The sequence below is a fragment of the Onychostoma macrolepis genome, chromosome 24 (genome assembly GCF_012432095.1).
Source record: "Onychostoma macrolepis isolate SWU-2019 chromosome 24, ASM1243209v1, whole genome shotgun sequence".
Classification (NCBI taxonomy): domain Eukaryota; kingdom Metazoa; phylum Chordata; class Actinopteri; order Cypriniformes; family Cyprinidae; genus Onychostoma; species Onychostoma macrolepis.
In genome coordinates, this window is record NC_081178.1 from 5,419,319 (window position 1) to 5,435,737 (window position 16,419).

The 16,419-nt window shown below is 37.6% G+C and overlaps 1 protein-coding gene across 4 annotated transcripts in view; it reads left to right on the forward strand.

Annotated features, from left to right (window-relative positions):
* Window positions 1-3,135: 3,135 nt before the first annotated feature.
* LOC131533708 (acid-sensing ion channel 1C) overlaps window positions 3,136-16,419 on the forward strand; it is a 108,670-nt gene continuing 95,386 nt past the window's right edge. Inside the window, exons 1-2 of one of the 4 annotated variants that reach the window (XM_058766123.1) lie at window positions 3,137-5,502; window positions 5,767-6,575. In XM_058766123.1, the coding sequence (XP_058622106.1) occupies window positions 6,012-6,575 (564 nt within the window). In that variant the 5' untranslated portion in view covers window positions 3,137-5,502; window positions 5,767-6,011. Of the gene's footprint in view, window positions 6,576-16,419 lie in introns of all 4 variants that reach the window. The other 3 variants (XM_058766125.1, XM_058766122.1, XM_058766124.1) reach the window with 3 other exon arrangements.

The following is a 16,419-nucleotide window of genomic DNA, read 5'->3' on the forward strand; positions in this document are numbered from 1 at the left end:
AAAGAGGCAGTTCACAACCCCTTTAACATTGTTCAACCCTGAAAAGTGTAAAAATCATAAATAGATTTGTGTGAGGAATAGACTGAAATTTAACTTCTCCAAGGTATCGGTCTCATCTAATTTCCTATTCAAACATAACCTCAGTAGCTGGGTTTCCATCCAAATGTAAAGCAAATCTTTATTTTTAAAGCATTTTCATTTTGGGGTGAATTATCTCTTTAATTGTTGTTCAAAAGCAGGAAAAGAGGAGTCATAGCGGGTTGGCTAGAGTGTGAGTACTCCAGTTGATGTAAACCGGTTTATGAATGACAGTAAGCCTGTTCCTCATGGCCTCTTACGACCAGAGGTCGACTCCCTGAAGGAGAAATCTCATGGTTTGTGCCAAGCTCTCAGCATTGACATGCTGTTGTGCTTTTCTTGACAGATGTCAAGTGCTCATGTGGTTGTGTTGAATAAGCTTTGAAAATATTGATCATATGTCAAACAAATCAATAATTATGTGGTCCATATGTTCCCTCAAATACATATTACATAGTAGAAATGTGCTCCATTTGTAATTGATTGAGAATGCTTTTCATATTAAATTCCTGAATTTGAACAGGATGCAGAATTGCAATTTGAATAGAATTGTAGTGAGTAGAATTAAAAAAGAAATTTGTATATAAGAGCAAAAAGTGCAATTTTTAACCAAGGAGGGAAAGTCTGTCAAGAAATGAGTTAGGCTCTATACATGTCTTCTATAGTTTGAGTCTGAAAAACTCAAAAATAATCAACTATACACACACACACACACACACACACACACACAAAATAATTATAATGTAGATTTTAAGCCAATTCACATTTACGCTCATGATTTGGAAGGGGACCTTCTTCGATTCTGAATTCCGTTTTGTGGCATATTCTACTGCCATTGTTAGACTGTCTTCTGCATCTTCCCAAGTTAATTTAATTGTCTTCTGGGGTTCTAGGTATTAGCTATTAGGGCTGAATGATTAATTGCATTCATGATAATATCGTGATATGAAAAAACACGATTTTTCAACCGCAGAGGTTACACTCTGTCATGTGGCACGCGAGAGTAAAGAGGTGTGTTCGACTTGAAGACCGATCGGTGTATGGCATCAAAGTACGGCGAGAGAAAGCATAAGGAGACGTCCGCTCTCTTATAGCTCTCGCAGTACTTTGATGACACACAACGATCAGTCCAAGCAGAGCTGCTTCAAGTCAAACACATCTAAGCAGTCTTCAGAGGAAGCATCAAGTTGACATGCTACAGCCTTGCCAAGTCCACGGTTTGCCTCCAAAAACGTGATATGTAGCCCCTGAAATACGAATCTTACCAGGGGAACCCCTCCAAAAAACGTGTATTTTACCCCACAGAATGCGAATATTTTTTTTTTACCGGTGGACCCCCCTCAAAACGCGATTGGGCTAGTTTTGAGTAGCAATTGGGCGGGTTTTGTTGTGAACTTGGCAACCGTGGCATGCTACACGCGGACATGTTTGAAAGCGTATATATGAACGTAGCCAACTTCAAAACGGCACATGGAAATTACTTCAGCAGAAACAGTGTTACGCTGCATTTCATTACTGAACACTTCGACCTTAAGATAATATAGGCTATATAATAAAGTTTATTTATATATATATATATATATATATATATATATAGAGATAGATATATATATATAGAGATAGATAGATATATATAGAGATATAGAGATATATATAGAGATATATATATATATATATATCTCTATATATATATATATATATCTCTATATATATATATATATATATATATATATATATATATATATATATATATATATCTCTATATATATATATATAGATATATATATATATATATATATATATATATATATATATATATATATATATATAGATATAGATATAGATAGATATAGATATATATAGATATATATATATATAGATATAGATATAGATATAGATATATATAGATATATATATATATATATATATATATATATATATATATATATATATATATATATATATATATATATATATATATAGATAAAGAGATAGATATAGATAAAGAGATAGATATAGATAAAGAGATAGATATATAGATAGAGATAGATATATAGATAGAGATAGATATATAGATAGAGATAGATATATAGATAGATATATAGATAGAGATAGATATATAGATTTATTTTTTTTTCTTAAAGTCTGTCTAAAGTTATCAGACAGTGTTTAAAAAGTGCAATCCTCACATGTTTACATGTGTTTATTACAGTGACTTTGAATTAATTACCTAATGCAGAGTGTGGAAAGCAACAGATTTGTTTTTATATTTCTGTAATCTACTTTAGTTTGTGTAATTTGTTACTGACTTTCATAATAATGTTTACACCAGGCTTATTTGTCAGTGTTTTATGTTGTCATAATTATTACATGCTTACAAGGCTGGAAGTTCAACAACTCAGTCAATATACTACTGTGATTGTAGTTGTTAAATAAAAATATCAATTCATGCATCACCTAATTTCATCATAACATATAGGCCTGGCCTACAGAAAAGAACATTTATGTTTAATCTATCTGATATTGTGTTGGTCATACTATACAATGATTTATTGCTTGTCTTTGTTGAATAATACAGAACATAAAGAGCTTTAAAAAATAATTGCATATTATATCGCAATATAGAATTTAAAAAAAAAAAATCGTTATGCCCTAACTAATCATCTATCTTAAACTGAAGTGAAACCCATTGAAACAGCCATATGTGGAGACCCTGCAACAGGGTTATGACCCAAAACAGTTAAAGGATTAGTTCACTTCCAGAATAAAAATTTCCTGAGAATTTACTCACCCCCATGTCATCAAAAATGTTCATGTCTTTCTTTCTTCAGTTGAAAAGAAATTAAGGTTTTTGAGGAAAACATTTCAGGATTTTTCTCCATATAGTGTATTTCAATTGTGGCCAACGGGTTGAAGGTCCAAATTGCAGTTTCAGTGCAGCTTCAAAGGCCTCTATGATCCCAGCTGAGGAATAAGATTGTGAATTGTGAAGCGATTGGTCACTTAAAAAAAAAAAAAAGTATATACTGTTTAACCACTTATGACGTAACATGGGGCTGAGTAAATTAAAATTTTCATTCTGGAAGTGAACTACTCCTTTAATAATTTTTAGACCAGGTTGGAAGAACACTTAATTTTCACTTCCTGTAATTTCAATTTAACTTCTTTTAGGGTGTGGCCAGTTTACATTTACACTCATGATTTGTAAGGGAGCCTCTTCTTCAATCCTATTGGCTGTCGCTCCCAAAAGTCGCTCTTCATTTGCATAAAGTTGAAGGATTCTGAACTTTGTTGCATTGCTGGACGCAACAATCCCATCCGGTCGCCAACGGTCACTATCGCTCACTGTCGCTCGTGTTGCCAGAAATCGCCAGCTCTCCATTGAAATGAATGGGATCGTGTTGCTTTGTCGCTGCGTGTTGCTTGTAGTGTGAACGGGGATTTAAACTGAAGTGAAACCAATTGAAAAAGCAATATGTGGAGAGCCTGCAACAGGATAATGGCCCAAAACAGTTAAGCAAATCCACAGATGGTTGGCTAAGAGATAAATGGTTAAGTTAAAGGGTCAAGTAAGTAAGAAAGCCCTCAAAACTGCATTGTTATAGCAAGTCGAAGCAAAAATTCTCCAGGTCGATGCAGGAGAGCAATAAACAATTAGACAAAAAGCCTGCAAGTGATTTCCTGCCAATAATGGCTAAAACTAGCTAATAGTTTGCTATTTTTTTTTTTTTTTTACGTTTTCGTTGAGCAAATTAGTTTCACGGTGGTTTTGTTGGTGACTAAGCTCTTGTCATTGTGTGTGTGTGATATGATTTCAGCTGTCCATCACTGGTCACCATATACAATCTTTTATTCATTCAGCCCTCAGGTGAAAGTAGGAACATACTCAAAACACCAATTCCTATCTCCCAGAGTGCAACAGTGGAAATAAAGCGATTAGCACATTTGGTCAGGCCAGTGGCATGTTAAAAGCTCAATGGTGATGTTTGGATGTGGGAGGCAGCGCCCACTCTCTGATGATGCGATTCTCCTCCTTTTAAAGTCCAGCTTTAAAATTAAATCTAGTTTAATAACACTGTTTTTCCATCTTTTGCTCGTCATTCTTAATAGTGCATCTTAAAAGTACTGCTCTTGTATTTTGCCTTGTTAACAAATAGCTAAACTGCATCTGTCGCATCCGGGAATGTCTGGTAATCAGTCATGCAGAGGTATGTGAAATATAAACCGGTTTTAGTTGTTGCATTATCCGTCTGCCTTTTATTCAAAGACTTGTTTTGGATATGCTACCTACACATGGCAAGCTTGTGGAGTCTAAACATAACAACCGATTCACAGTATGCCGTTCACAGTAATTTACATGTAGAAATATGCAGAATAATATTGTAATATGCTAATCCTCATGCTCAGCATATTTGCTATAATGGAGAGCCTGTAAACAGGATCCAGACATTACAATATTTGCAAAAGTCAGAATATGAATGCATACGCACAAAATCCATCTGGGCTCTGTGAACAGTTCTGAAAGCTATTTTTATTCTCTATTGGATTGCAAACAAAATTTGACGTCAACTGAATTGCATCTATTTAAAAAAAGAGACCCCTCAACAAATAAATATAAATATAAATATGAAGTATTATGTCATTAAGTCACAACCTCCTCTTGGGATATTGATTGGATATTGATTTAATTCGGTTGAGAAGGATCTCTATCCCTGGCCGTTCACCCATTGTTATGGTAATTTATCTCCCTTGAGCATCATAGCAGCCGTAATATCATGTCACTTAAGTCTGGATTTGCAAGTGATCCCTGAACTGTTAACCCCCCAAAAAACAATGCACATTGATTGAACCTCAGTCCATAAATCAAGTTGGTCTGTATTGACAGACACGTCCGTTGCCACTCAGAAAGATACAAAATCATCTCCAATCTCTTGTCAAACTCCAGCCACGTTAATATGCAGGTTTAGTGGGGAAAATGAGCATGTGCTTCCCTGCAAAACCAACCTCCTTGGATACAATCACATGGCGCAGATGGTTGCTTCTCTGCAACTACCTGTAGCTGAAATACAGCATTGCACATTGAGAGCTTTTCCTATCATACGAAACCCAGAGTCGAAGCACCCCCAGCCCCGCTAGCACCCTCCCCCCATGTTTCTCGCGCACACACACAGAGGCTGTGGTGAAGCAGACGCTCAGCAGTGGGATGGATCCTGACTACTAAAGAGCAACGGAGAGAGAGGAGGGGTGGCAGGCAGCCGGCAGAGGTGCATAAATCCTCATTTCCAGATCTGGAGGAAGAAACGTTTGCTGTCCGGGGCGAGACCACCACGTTGGCTTTCCAAAACATCAGGAGGCAGCGCCTGCCACGGCTCGCCGTGAATACAGGAGAGACGAGGAACCCGGCTGAGGCTGTCAAACGCAGAGGTGGGCTAGGAGGAGGTCTATGACCCTTGATTTTCAGCAGGGGAGTGGCGCAGGGGGACGTATCTGGCGACGAGCAACAGACGCTCGGCGCTTGTAATCTTCCCATTCACTAAATCATTCCATGCCATTGTCATAGCGATGTAAAGCCATTCTGTGCGGACTGGAGGAGGCACACTCCAATCAGCTGCTCTCGCCAAGGCGAGATCTTTCATTTCCATCAGTGTGTTTTGGTTTCCCTTCACTTCTTTATGCTTTGTTCCTCAGAAACTGGACGGCGTCACTCCTGTCTTTTCATGTGACTTGGTCTTTCTGGAGCTGTCATTGTGTTTGGTTCTGCATGGAATGACAGCTGCTTTTTTAGAGACGGCGGAAGAGATGGAGTGAGGACTGCCACTAACTGGAAAGCTCCTTGAGAAATCGTAAAGAACCTCTTCAAAGACTTGCTGCTTTTTCAAGCGTTTAGACTTGCCTCGTTGCACACTTTCTACCATTTGTCTCACTGGATACCAATGACAGCCATGAAGGGAGACTCCGAAGACAGCATTGAAAGCGTGAGGCCGTCCAGCCTGCAAGTTTTCGCCAACTCCTCCACACTACATGGCATGAGCCACATATTTGCCTATGGCCACATGACGTTCCGTCGCTTCTTATGGACGCTGTCCTTCATGGGCTCTTTGGGTCTCCTGATGTTTGTGTGCATGGACAGAGTGTACTACTACTTTGAGTTCCCCCACGTCACCAAACTTGACGAGGTGGCGGCGCCCAACCTCACCTTTCCGGCCATCACCTTCTGCAACCTCAATGAGTTTCGTTTCTCAAAGATCACGAAGAACGATCTGTACCACGTCGGGGAGCTGCTGGCACTGCTCAACGAGAACTATCAGATCGCCAACCCTCACCTGGCCGAGCCGGAAGTCCTCGCTTTGTTGAAGGAGAAGGCTAATTTTGTCAACTACAAGCCCAAGCAGTTCAACATGACGGATTTCTACAACCGCACGGGCCATGATATCAACGAAATGCTCTTGCAGTGCACCTTCAGAGGGGAGGAATGCGTCCCTCTAAACTTCACCACTGTAAGTTACCATGGTGGTATATTCTTCTAAGTTTACAGTTGAAAGTTGTGGCAAACTGAAGTTCAAGCACTGTTGGTCTATAGGAAAATATTGCTCGACATGAGCTATACAGGGCCATTGACTGAGACGGTGTGTATTGAATTACGCAAACTAGTTTTTTTCCCCCTTCAGACTACTCCTTTGTTGACAAGAGACTTCTCAGTTTTTTTGCTGGTGCAGTGTAGTTTTTCCCTACTTGAAACCATTTGCAGCTGAAAAATCTATACGTTGAAATATGCAATTACATTTTTGAATCAATGGCTGCTGGGCAGTAAAAATCAAAAATGACTGTCAAATGGCTACTTCTCAAAAGACATTACAAGAATGCACATGCTCTCTCACTCAGTTCTTGACCAAGTCCAACTGTAATTGCACAAATGTACAACTAAGGCAAGATGAATTTCTGCCAGCAGTGAGGGAGTGGTAATTTTAAAATGAGAACATGGTTCAATATCTTTATGCTAATGTTTTCCATTTTTCAGTGAGGAAAGCAATCAGCTCTAATCGAAAGAAAACTGAATTTGTGAAAATAATCATCCTTTATGGGCTAGTTTGATTAAATTAAAACATGATCACCACATTTGAAATTGATTGAATGTAGATTGACAAGCAGCAAGTTCTGAGCTACGCTGATGAACTTAAGCTTTGCATTAAAATGGTTTGTTTTATCTGTGGCATGTGTATAGCATGTTGAGCATTTCTGTTATTTAATATTTCCCACTTCATTCCATTGGCACTGTAGCTACGCCTTAGCTGTGGTCTTATATGAATAAATACCTTGTTCAAATAAAGAAATTACATAAATGCAGCTGAGGGCAAAGAGTGAAATGTCACATTCTTGCAGTTAGTTATTGCACTGAAAGGAATAGCAGACTATGAAAGACAGGAAGATTTGGTGTAAAAGAGGGCAACAAATGTGAAACAGGTGTTATCATGCGTTGCACAGTGATAATGATTGATTACAGTGGTTTCCTTTAGATGATGCGTTCCTGTGAGATGTTTTTTCTCTGTTTTTCACAGCTGCTTTTTTCATTTGCTGCTTTTGCATTTCCCTTTAATTTAATTTATGCATAGCATTTAGAGTTATGTGCCAGATATTGAGAAGTCCTGTGACTGATTCTAATTTATTCTTGGATCCTGGTTTGGACATGTGGAACAAATTATCATTATGGTCTAAGTTAAGGGGATGTTGAACATTGAGGTTAATGTAGGTCCACACCTCCTAGAAGGCTTATGTACGCTTTATATATCAGCATGCACAAGCATAATAAGAATTTTGCAGGTGTCAGAAATGGATGGGGTAGGAAATGAGAGGAAAGTCTTCTTTATGCCTTAAGAAGGTCTTCCACACTTGTTCAAAATATACATTTGCATGTTTTTCGTAGCAAAAGCATTAAGATTTAAGGAATAATTCACCCCAAAATAAAATTTTTGTCATTATTTACTCAAATTTGTGCCATTTCTAACCCATCCTATTATGACTTCTCTTTAATAGAATTTTTGAAGAATATCCTGGTCACTCTTTTTATAATGAAAGTGAATGATGACTTTATTGAAATTACCAAATAAAACCATATGCACTATATGACACTATGTGCCAAGTCCTCTGAAGTCATGCAATATCATTTTTTTTTATTCATCATAGGGCTTCAGAAGACTTTGTATATAGTAAGTCCTATGGACTGCTTTATGAAATTTTAGGATGCTTTGGCATGCTTTTTGAAGCTTGAATGCCTTAGTCCCCATTCATACTAATATGTTTTTGGGGTCGACCAAGATGTGTTTTTCAGGGCCGATACCGATTATTATAGATACTAGATGGATAACCGATATGTATGGCTGGTGTAAAAATGACAATTAATGTCAAAATTAAGAATAACAAGGGCTCTGACCAAAAAAACTTTTCTTTAAATGCTTTTAAATAATTTTATCGGCAAATTGATTTTGAAAATGCCCAATATCGATAACCATAAAATGCTTAATATAGGCACCGATAATCGGCCAGGCCGATAATCAGTCATGTTTTAATATTATTTTTACTCCCCATTCATGGTAATTGCATGCAATAGAGTGACCAATAAAGATTTCTCCTTTTGTGTTCCATGCAGTGAAGTCACTCAGGTTTGGAAAGACATGAAAGTGAATTAATGACAGAATTTAGATTTTTGGGTGAACTATTCCACTGAGATGTCAATAGGTCGTGCAAGTTCATGTGGCACAATGGCCTTTTAATGTAAAAGATACTTAGCAGAGAGATTATTTTGTGTGTCCAGCATACCCTGCTTCTCATTTTGTATCATTTACCTTTCATTTCCATCATAAGTATCCTAAATGAACAGAAATGAGGTATAATAGGGGGTCATTAACTGGACTATAAGTGCCATAAACTCTGAGTGCAAACATTACGCTAATTATCTCTATAGTGTCTTTTGATTGACTCTAATGAAAATAAGTGTTGTGATCAGGTATCTACAATATGGTCTCCTGACAATATATACATCAATGCTGAGTACCAGTGTAAAACCTCTGGGCCCAGAGCGCACTTACCTAGTTTAGAGAGAAATCGGTGCTTAATGAAAATTAAGCGTACTTAGGAAAACCCAAGTACCTATTAACATTCAGTGTTGTTCTTGAAACCCTCAGGGGCTGGATCCTGGTCTTTAGCATTCAAAAGCACAACCCTCAGCACCTTACATACATCTGTTTTCAGCTGCTTGAGCATCACGGCCGAATCGCTGTGATCCAGCTCGTTTTCAAGCCCCCCTTCTGTCGGCCGAATAACGTGCCCTATACTTTTTTACTTAGAGAAAGGGCTTTCTTCATTAACATGAGTGTTGCCTGGCAACAAGGCATTGCATTGCACTGCAAATCATTCATGGGTAATTGCTATTGTTGTGCGTGATGACAAACACTCACTAGGTAGTTGAGATGACTCCAAAGCCGTCACTTTGTGCGTTTGTGTGTGCATGTGCACAAATACGTGCGTATATAAACTGTTTTGTGAAAGTACTATAATAGCTGTCAGATTGCTGCTGGTCACAAACATTCATGCTGAGGTTCATGAGGTTCTGCCCTTAAACAAATGCATTATGGGAGAGGCACAGTAGTGCATTATATATTCCTTGTCGAACATTGCGCATTATGTATTCCAGACCTTGTGCTGCTCAAACAGTTCAGGTGCATTGTCTTTCTTTAGTCCACTGAAACATTGTAGGTGCATAAAACGGTTATGTTCTGATTTAAAAAAAAAAAAAAAAAGGTTCAGTAAAAGCTCTGTGACATTGTCAATATGTGGTGGTTTGCGGCTGATAATAACACTAAAATTGCATTCTTTTTTTCCACTTTTATATAATGCATTTACATGGTGTGGCTTATAATGGTTGCAACATTAAAATTGGATGCATTGTTTTCTTTTTTTTTTTTTTTTTTTTAATAATGCATTTGCATAGTGGCAGATAATGATTGTAACACGAAAATTTAATGTTTTTTCCCCCCTTTTTTAACTTTATACATTGTTAATCTCTTGCATTAGAATATAACAAATTAATTTCATATATTTAGGAATTATTATACTTAAGAATTTTCATGTATAGTTTGATTAAATTCTATGTGAATTATGAGCCTATATTAAATATTTTGCCTTGTCTGAGATAGGATTCAGCATTTGGCACATGTGCACAAACACATTGAGCTGTAATGTCCATGTGGGACACACAGGCTCGGATTAACCATAGGACCGATTTGGCTGTTGCCTCCGGGCCTTGAAGTCCAAAGGGCCTTGAGCTGCAACCAGGTTTTTTTTTTTCTTGTCCAGCCAGTGACTCATTCTAAACGGCTTCATCAAGTCATTTGGAATGGGTTTAGTCAGGTTTTTCAAGCAACACAATGACTTTACTGATTTATGTTTATTCTCATAATGCATTAAATTTTGGCAAGTTTGTAATCTGTGGCTGTAAGAATGTTTAAGTTTGGAAGGGAGAGTGTGTGTGTGTGCGCTACAAATAGTCATTAACTGTCACTTTGACGGACTGGGTTGTACATTTTCTGTCAAGCTTTATTTTATGCTGTCATGAGCTATTCAGTTTGCCTGTTGAGTTAAGTACACCAAGGACCCCAATGGGTAGCTGTATAAAGTGCCTGATGAATCAAAACCTGATGGTTAGTAGGATATGTATTTTTTTTTTTTTTTTTTTTTTTGAAAGAAATGTCTTTTTTTTTTTTTTCAGCAAGGATTAAATTGCATTAAAATTGATCAAAAGTGACAAAAGACTTTTACATTGTTACAAAATTGTTAGAAAGGATTTCAAATAAATGCAGTTCTTTTAATATTTCTACACACCAAATAATCCTGAAATAATTATCTTTCCACAAAGATATTATGCTGCACAACAGAATTATGTTTTCAACATTGATAAGAAATATTTCTTGAGCAGCATATTAGAATAATTCTGAAGGATCATGTGACATTGAAGACTAGAGTAATGATGCTGAAAATTCAGCTTTGCATCACAGGAATAAAATACATTTTAAAACCTACTCAAATATAAATCAGATCTTTTAAATTGTAATATTTCACAATTTTACTGTTCTTACTGTGTTTTTGATCAAATATATGCAGCCTTAGTGAGTTTTCTTTGAAAAACATTAAATTACCAGCCCCAAACTTTTGAAAGGTAGTGTATTTACTGACATTTTAAAAGGCATTAAAGGTCGAATTATATTGAGGTGACGTCATTTTTGATAGATTTTTGTTCAGGCACTTGAATAGAATAAAACTAAAAGTTCTTTCAGCCGATAGAGCTGCTTTCTAGACTCAATTCACCACACAGACTGAATTGTTCATGACTGCGTCAGTAAAGTATTGTAGTTGATATTTGTATATGACATTGACATCACAGGAATGTCTGAGGCACAGGCTCTTTTACTCTAACCAATTGGGATTTATTTATTTATTTTTTTTACATGTTTTTCTTTTTATTCTGCTTTCATAATTTGAAAAAAGCCAGTAGATGCAATAGGGTTTGTGATTGGGTCAATATCTCACAAACGATTTCACTGGAATGCCTATTTTCTCACATCTCCATCCTGGTTTATTTTTTCCTAGAGGTGATTTGTTTAAAAATTGATGTGCTCTTCTTTTCACGTCTGATCCTCTTTATCCTCCTTATCGTTGTCTTCCTCCCTTGATTTTTCCGCCCTCTCTCCATAAATTACAAGTGGTAAAGCCCAAATCATATACTTGAGGATTTATGAATCAATCATTTCTCTCTGTTTTAGGAGTCTTAAAGGTGCTGTAAGCCATTTTGCTAGAATTAGCTATTGATTTAACCTGTCTTCATCCCTTCAACCGCACATGCCCTCCCTGCAAAACCTGAATGTGAAGCTGACTGACAGGCAGAGAGTGATTATGGAACTTTATTTTGCCAGTGACACCTCAAGACACATTTTATTTGACCTTTAATTGTTTGAATTAGGGTTACGGTTAAGTTTGTTTGACAGGAGTGTTGTTCCAGCACTGACAAAAGATGTTGATTCAGGCAAAGTCACGGTCACCCTTAAAGATAAAGATCTAGATTTCATCTGTGCTCAGTCTTAGCGCAAAATTGGTGAGTGTTTTTATATTGAGAGTGCTCAATTTGATCTATAATGCACATAACGCCATAAAACCGGACATGTTTTTGATTGTTGTTGATCTGGGTATGTTTAATGGACACTCTGTACCACAGCATCCTTCCAGTATTTCAATGCACAATGAAAGAAAAAGCACTTCGCACTACAGGAAAACGCATTATCTAATTGTCCTGTTCACGCTACGTCAGGAAAATACAAAGGGTGAGAGGATAAACTAAAAAATCACATAATAGATGTCTTTTGAACACTGCCTTTCAAGCATCTTCCGTCTTTATAACACCGTGTTCCGTTTAATGTCAGAAAATCAGTGAGAGCAACTTAACTGCTCGTGATTGTAATTATGGTAATTTACTTTCATGCCCTTTCGATTCAAGCCGACATGATGGAATTCTCTCTAGATTACACTATTGTTCACACGTCTGTTGTATTTCTGTCACAAGTTTGATACAAAGTGCTGCAAGAAACCGTGTAAACACAGCGAGGCCTTTGCACCAGCGTGCATTATCAGAGCACAAATAGCTTGTTCAACAAACAAATGGACTTTGGTGTCTCAAGAGATGTCTATGTGATTTCTTTTTGTTTTGTCGTCTGTTGCTAACTTTCTTTTTTAAGCTAATTCAAGCATTTGTCACTAACCGTTAATCAGGTGTTTGCTTTGAGCCCGGATGCTTTTTTCTGACTCTCTTTGATCAATATTCATCTTGACCTGCTGCTTGCAGTCCTCTTTGAGATGAGATTCGCTTCACTTTTTTATGTTTCTCACACTAACTGTTGCCGAGCCCCAGGGACTTGAACAGATTGAGGCGGATTTTAGCTATAAAAGTCAACGGCGGCAACACGGCCGAGGAAACCTCAGAAGACGACGCCACTCATCTCATGATCGTTGGCTTATGATGTTCGTCGTTTGACTTGAGGGTGATTCGCCAGAAGTGGTGTCACAATACAGTCTACATCAATAACTTTTATGATGCTTTTGGGAAATGGCGCAATTTTTCGAGGATCTTCCTGACACTATCATTCTCCTGAAATGCGCGAGGGCTGCGTTATAAATGAGTCATGAGAGTCAAAGGGCAGTGTTTTTGGCAGGAAAACGAATGCTGCCACCATTAAAGGTAATGCCAGGTCAGCGTGCCTTAAAATATGTTCACACATTTGCAGCGGTTTGTAAAAAGTGATGCTGAGCTGTATGCGAACATGTTTCTTGGGAGTGTGTGGGGATTCATTCACTGTATGGGTTTATGCAGATATTCTCAGTTCTGATGCAGTGTGAATAATCAAGCATGCATTTGAGGACAGGGTTGGGGAAATTGATTCACAGATGCATTGTGATTCTTTCACAAATGATTCTGCATTGATATACAGAAATTAACAACTGGAATTTGAAGGGAATTGATCATTTTGCTTCTTAATATGTACGTGCAGACTTATTACAACTTGGGCAAACTGGGGTAAGGTGTGCCAAAAAATCTAGCAATTTTTGCCCTGTGGACATCATATACAGCTGTCTGTTATTGTAATATATTATAAATATAAATAAATAAACAATATTTAATATTAGTTATTTTGAAATTATATATTTTAAGATTTACTTGCCTCAAATATTATATATATAATGTGACGGGAGGAGCCAACGACAGACACAGTGGGTGTGGCGTCAGGCCTCGGAGAGGCTTTTATTAACAAAATTGATAAAATAAAGTGTCCAGGGGAAGAAGTGTCCAAAATAAACAGGGGTCTGGTGTCCTCGTTGTGCTGCGGGGCTTGTGCAGGAGGGCAGTGTTCCAGGAGGGGAAGGGTCCAAGGAAGGGGCGGAGTCCGGCGGCCGCACGCGCTCCCACTCGGGTCCGGGGCGCGAGGGCGGCGGCTTCATCACAGCGGCGGCTCTTACACGTCGTCCACGGCCTTTGGCAGGACTTGTACGGCCCGACATCCTGGCCCGACGGCCGTAATACGGGTGCGGCTTTCGTCCGGACCGCGGGTTCGGCAGCTCACGTCTCCGGTGGCGCGATGTCCCTCTACGCACCCTTCCTCGACCCACGAGGACACCAGCGTGCATGCACGGGGGAAGAGACCGGTCTCTCGAGGAGAGGCGCGCTGGGCATTTAACAGCGGCGGTGATGAGGCTTCATTCAGTCCAGCTGTGCCTCATCACACGCCGCCAGCCAGCGTTGATCCCACGCCCTCCTCTCATCCACCCACTCCAGTCGGGAGCCTGGTGAAGGGCGGCGAATAAGGGACGGGGTGGTGATGATGATGAGGGGGAGGGCCACCGATCCGTCACAATAAATAATATTTTAAATATGTTAACAGTGCAATTCTTTTCAAATAATTTCTTGTGATAGTCTTGGAAACTTCATTTAGAATAGGTGAAATGATAAAAAATTGTGATTTTATTTTGAATGTTTAATTTGTATTTATATAAGTAATATTTAAAGTAAATATTTTAATCATTAAATATTTATTTAATTTTAAATATTTATATAATTTTTTTTGTTTGTTTTGTTTTTTAAGCTTAATCTGTTTATTAAACTTTTATAATAATAGAAGAATGAAGATACAGAAGAATAGGAGCAAATATTTTTCACAACCCTACCCACAACCCCAACACCGAATTTTAAAAACCAAACCGACAAAAAAAAAAAAAAAAAAACCCTCAATACATAATTATGAAGTGTATGTAAATTGTTCAAAAGTTTCGAAGCAAAATAAATAATCATCCAAGCACATTGTACACATTTGCATCAGCAATCAAAACATTATAAATAAAGATTATGTACATCTAGTGCACATTAGTATACTCAATACACTTTTTATCAAAATCAAACCCCAATCATAAGGACATCCTAATGATTAGATTAACGGACTACAGAAGAAGGATTCACTTTACCAGAAAAAAACAAAAACAATAAAAGGGTCCCAGGTTTCAGAAAATATGCCAGTATTGCCCTTTATTGTGTACCTAATTTTTTTCCAAATGAATGAAGCTCATAACATCTCTCAGCCAGTCATCAAAGGATGGGGGAAGATTTTGTTTCCATAACATGAAGAATATGCCGTCTAGCCAATAATGTTAAAAAAGCAAAAGCGTTTGCAGAGCATCCGGGCAAACCTGTGACATTTGGTGGAAGTCCAATAAGTGCAACCAAAGGACAAGGCTCGATCTGTTTTTTTTCTTACAGAAGAAAAACATTTAAAATTGACAGCCAAAAAAGAGGTTATGGATGGACATAACCAAAATGTATGTATTAAGTCTGCAGGGGTCTGACGACAACGATCGTCAATAATTTGATCTAGATGTGATTTAGGTGGAAGATTTGGAAAGTTGGGAAATTAGTTTTTGACAAGGTTTCGGAACTGCAAGTATCTAAAAAAAAAAAAAGAGCACTAGAAAGGGTGAATTTTTGTGTTAACTGAGAAAAACTGGGAAAAATATTATCAATGTAGATATCAATGACAACTGAGATGCCTGCTCTCTGCCAAATATTAAATGCTTTATCATTAAGAGAGGGGGGGAATATAGGATTACGATTAATCGGTGAGACCAGTGGCAATCTTTGAAGGCCGAAATGGGTTCAAAATTGGGACCAAATTCGTAGTGATTGTCAGACAGTGGAATCACCATAAGGAAGACGTGAGACGGCAGTAAGAGGACCACACACTAAAGTATTCTAAAGTATTTTCCTCCGAATTCTGGTGGGTCTTTTGTTCCAGATAAAAGATGAGATGTGTTGATTTAAAGTCTTAAAGAAAGATTTAGGTATAATAATGGGAACACACTGAAATAAGTACAGAAATCTAGATAATACATTCGTCTTTACTGAATTCACACGTCCAGCCAGAGAGATGGGGAAAGCAGACCAGGGGGCAAAATCGTTCTGAACTTTCTGAAGGAGTGGAGTAAAATTAGTTTACTTACGAGTAATTGTTATTTATAAGTATTTAAAACTATGAAAAGCTACTTTAAACATTGAAACGCTCATTGGTAAATTAGAAATTGGAAAATTTATTGGGTATATCTCAAGTTTACTTATATTTAATTTATAACAGGAAAAGAGGCTAAAGGAATTTATCATTTTTAGGACTTCAGGTAAAGAAACAGCCGGATCAGAGATATAGAGCAACACATCATTGGCGTATAGTGAGATTTTGTGAACTGTGCCAGCTCTCTCAATTC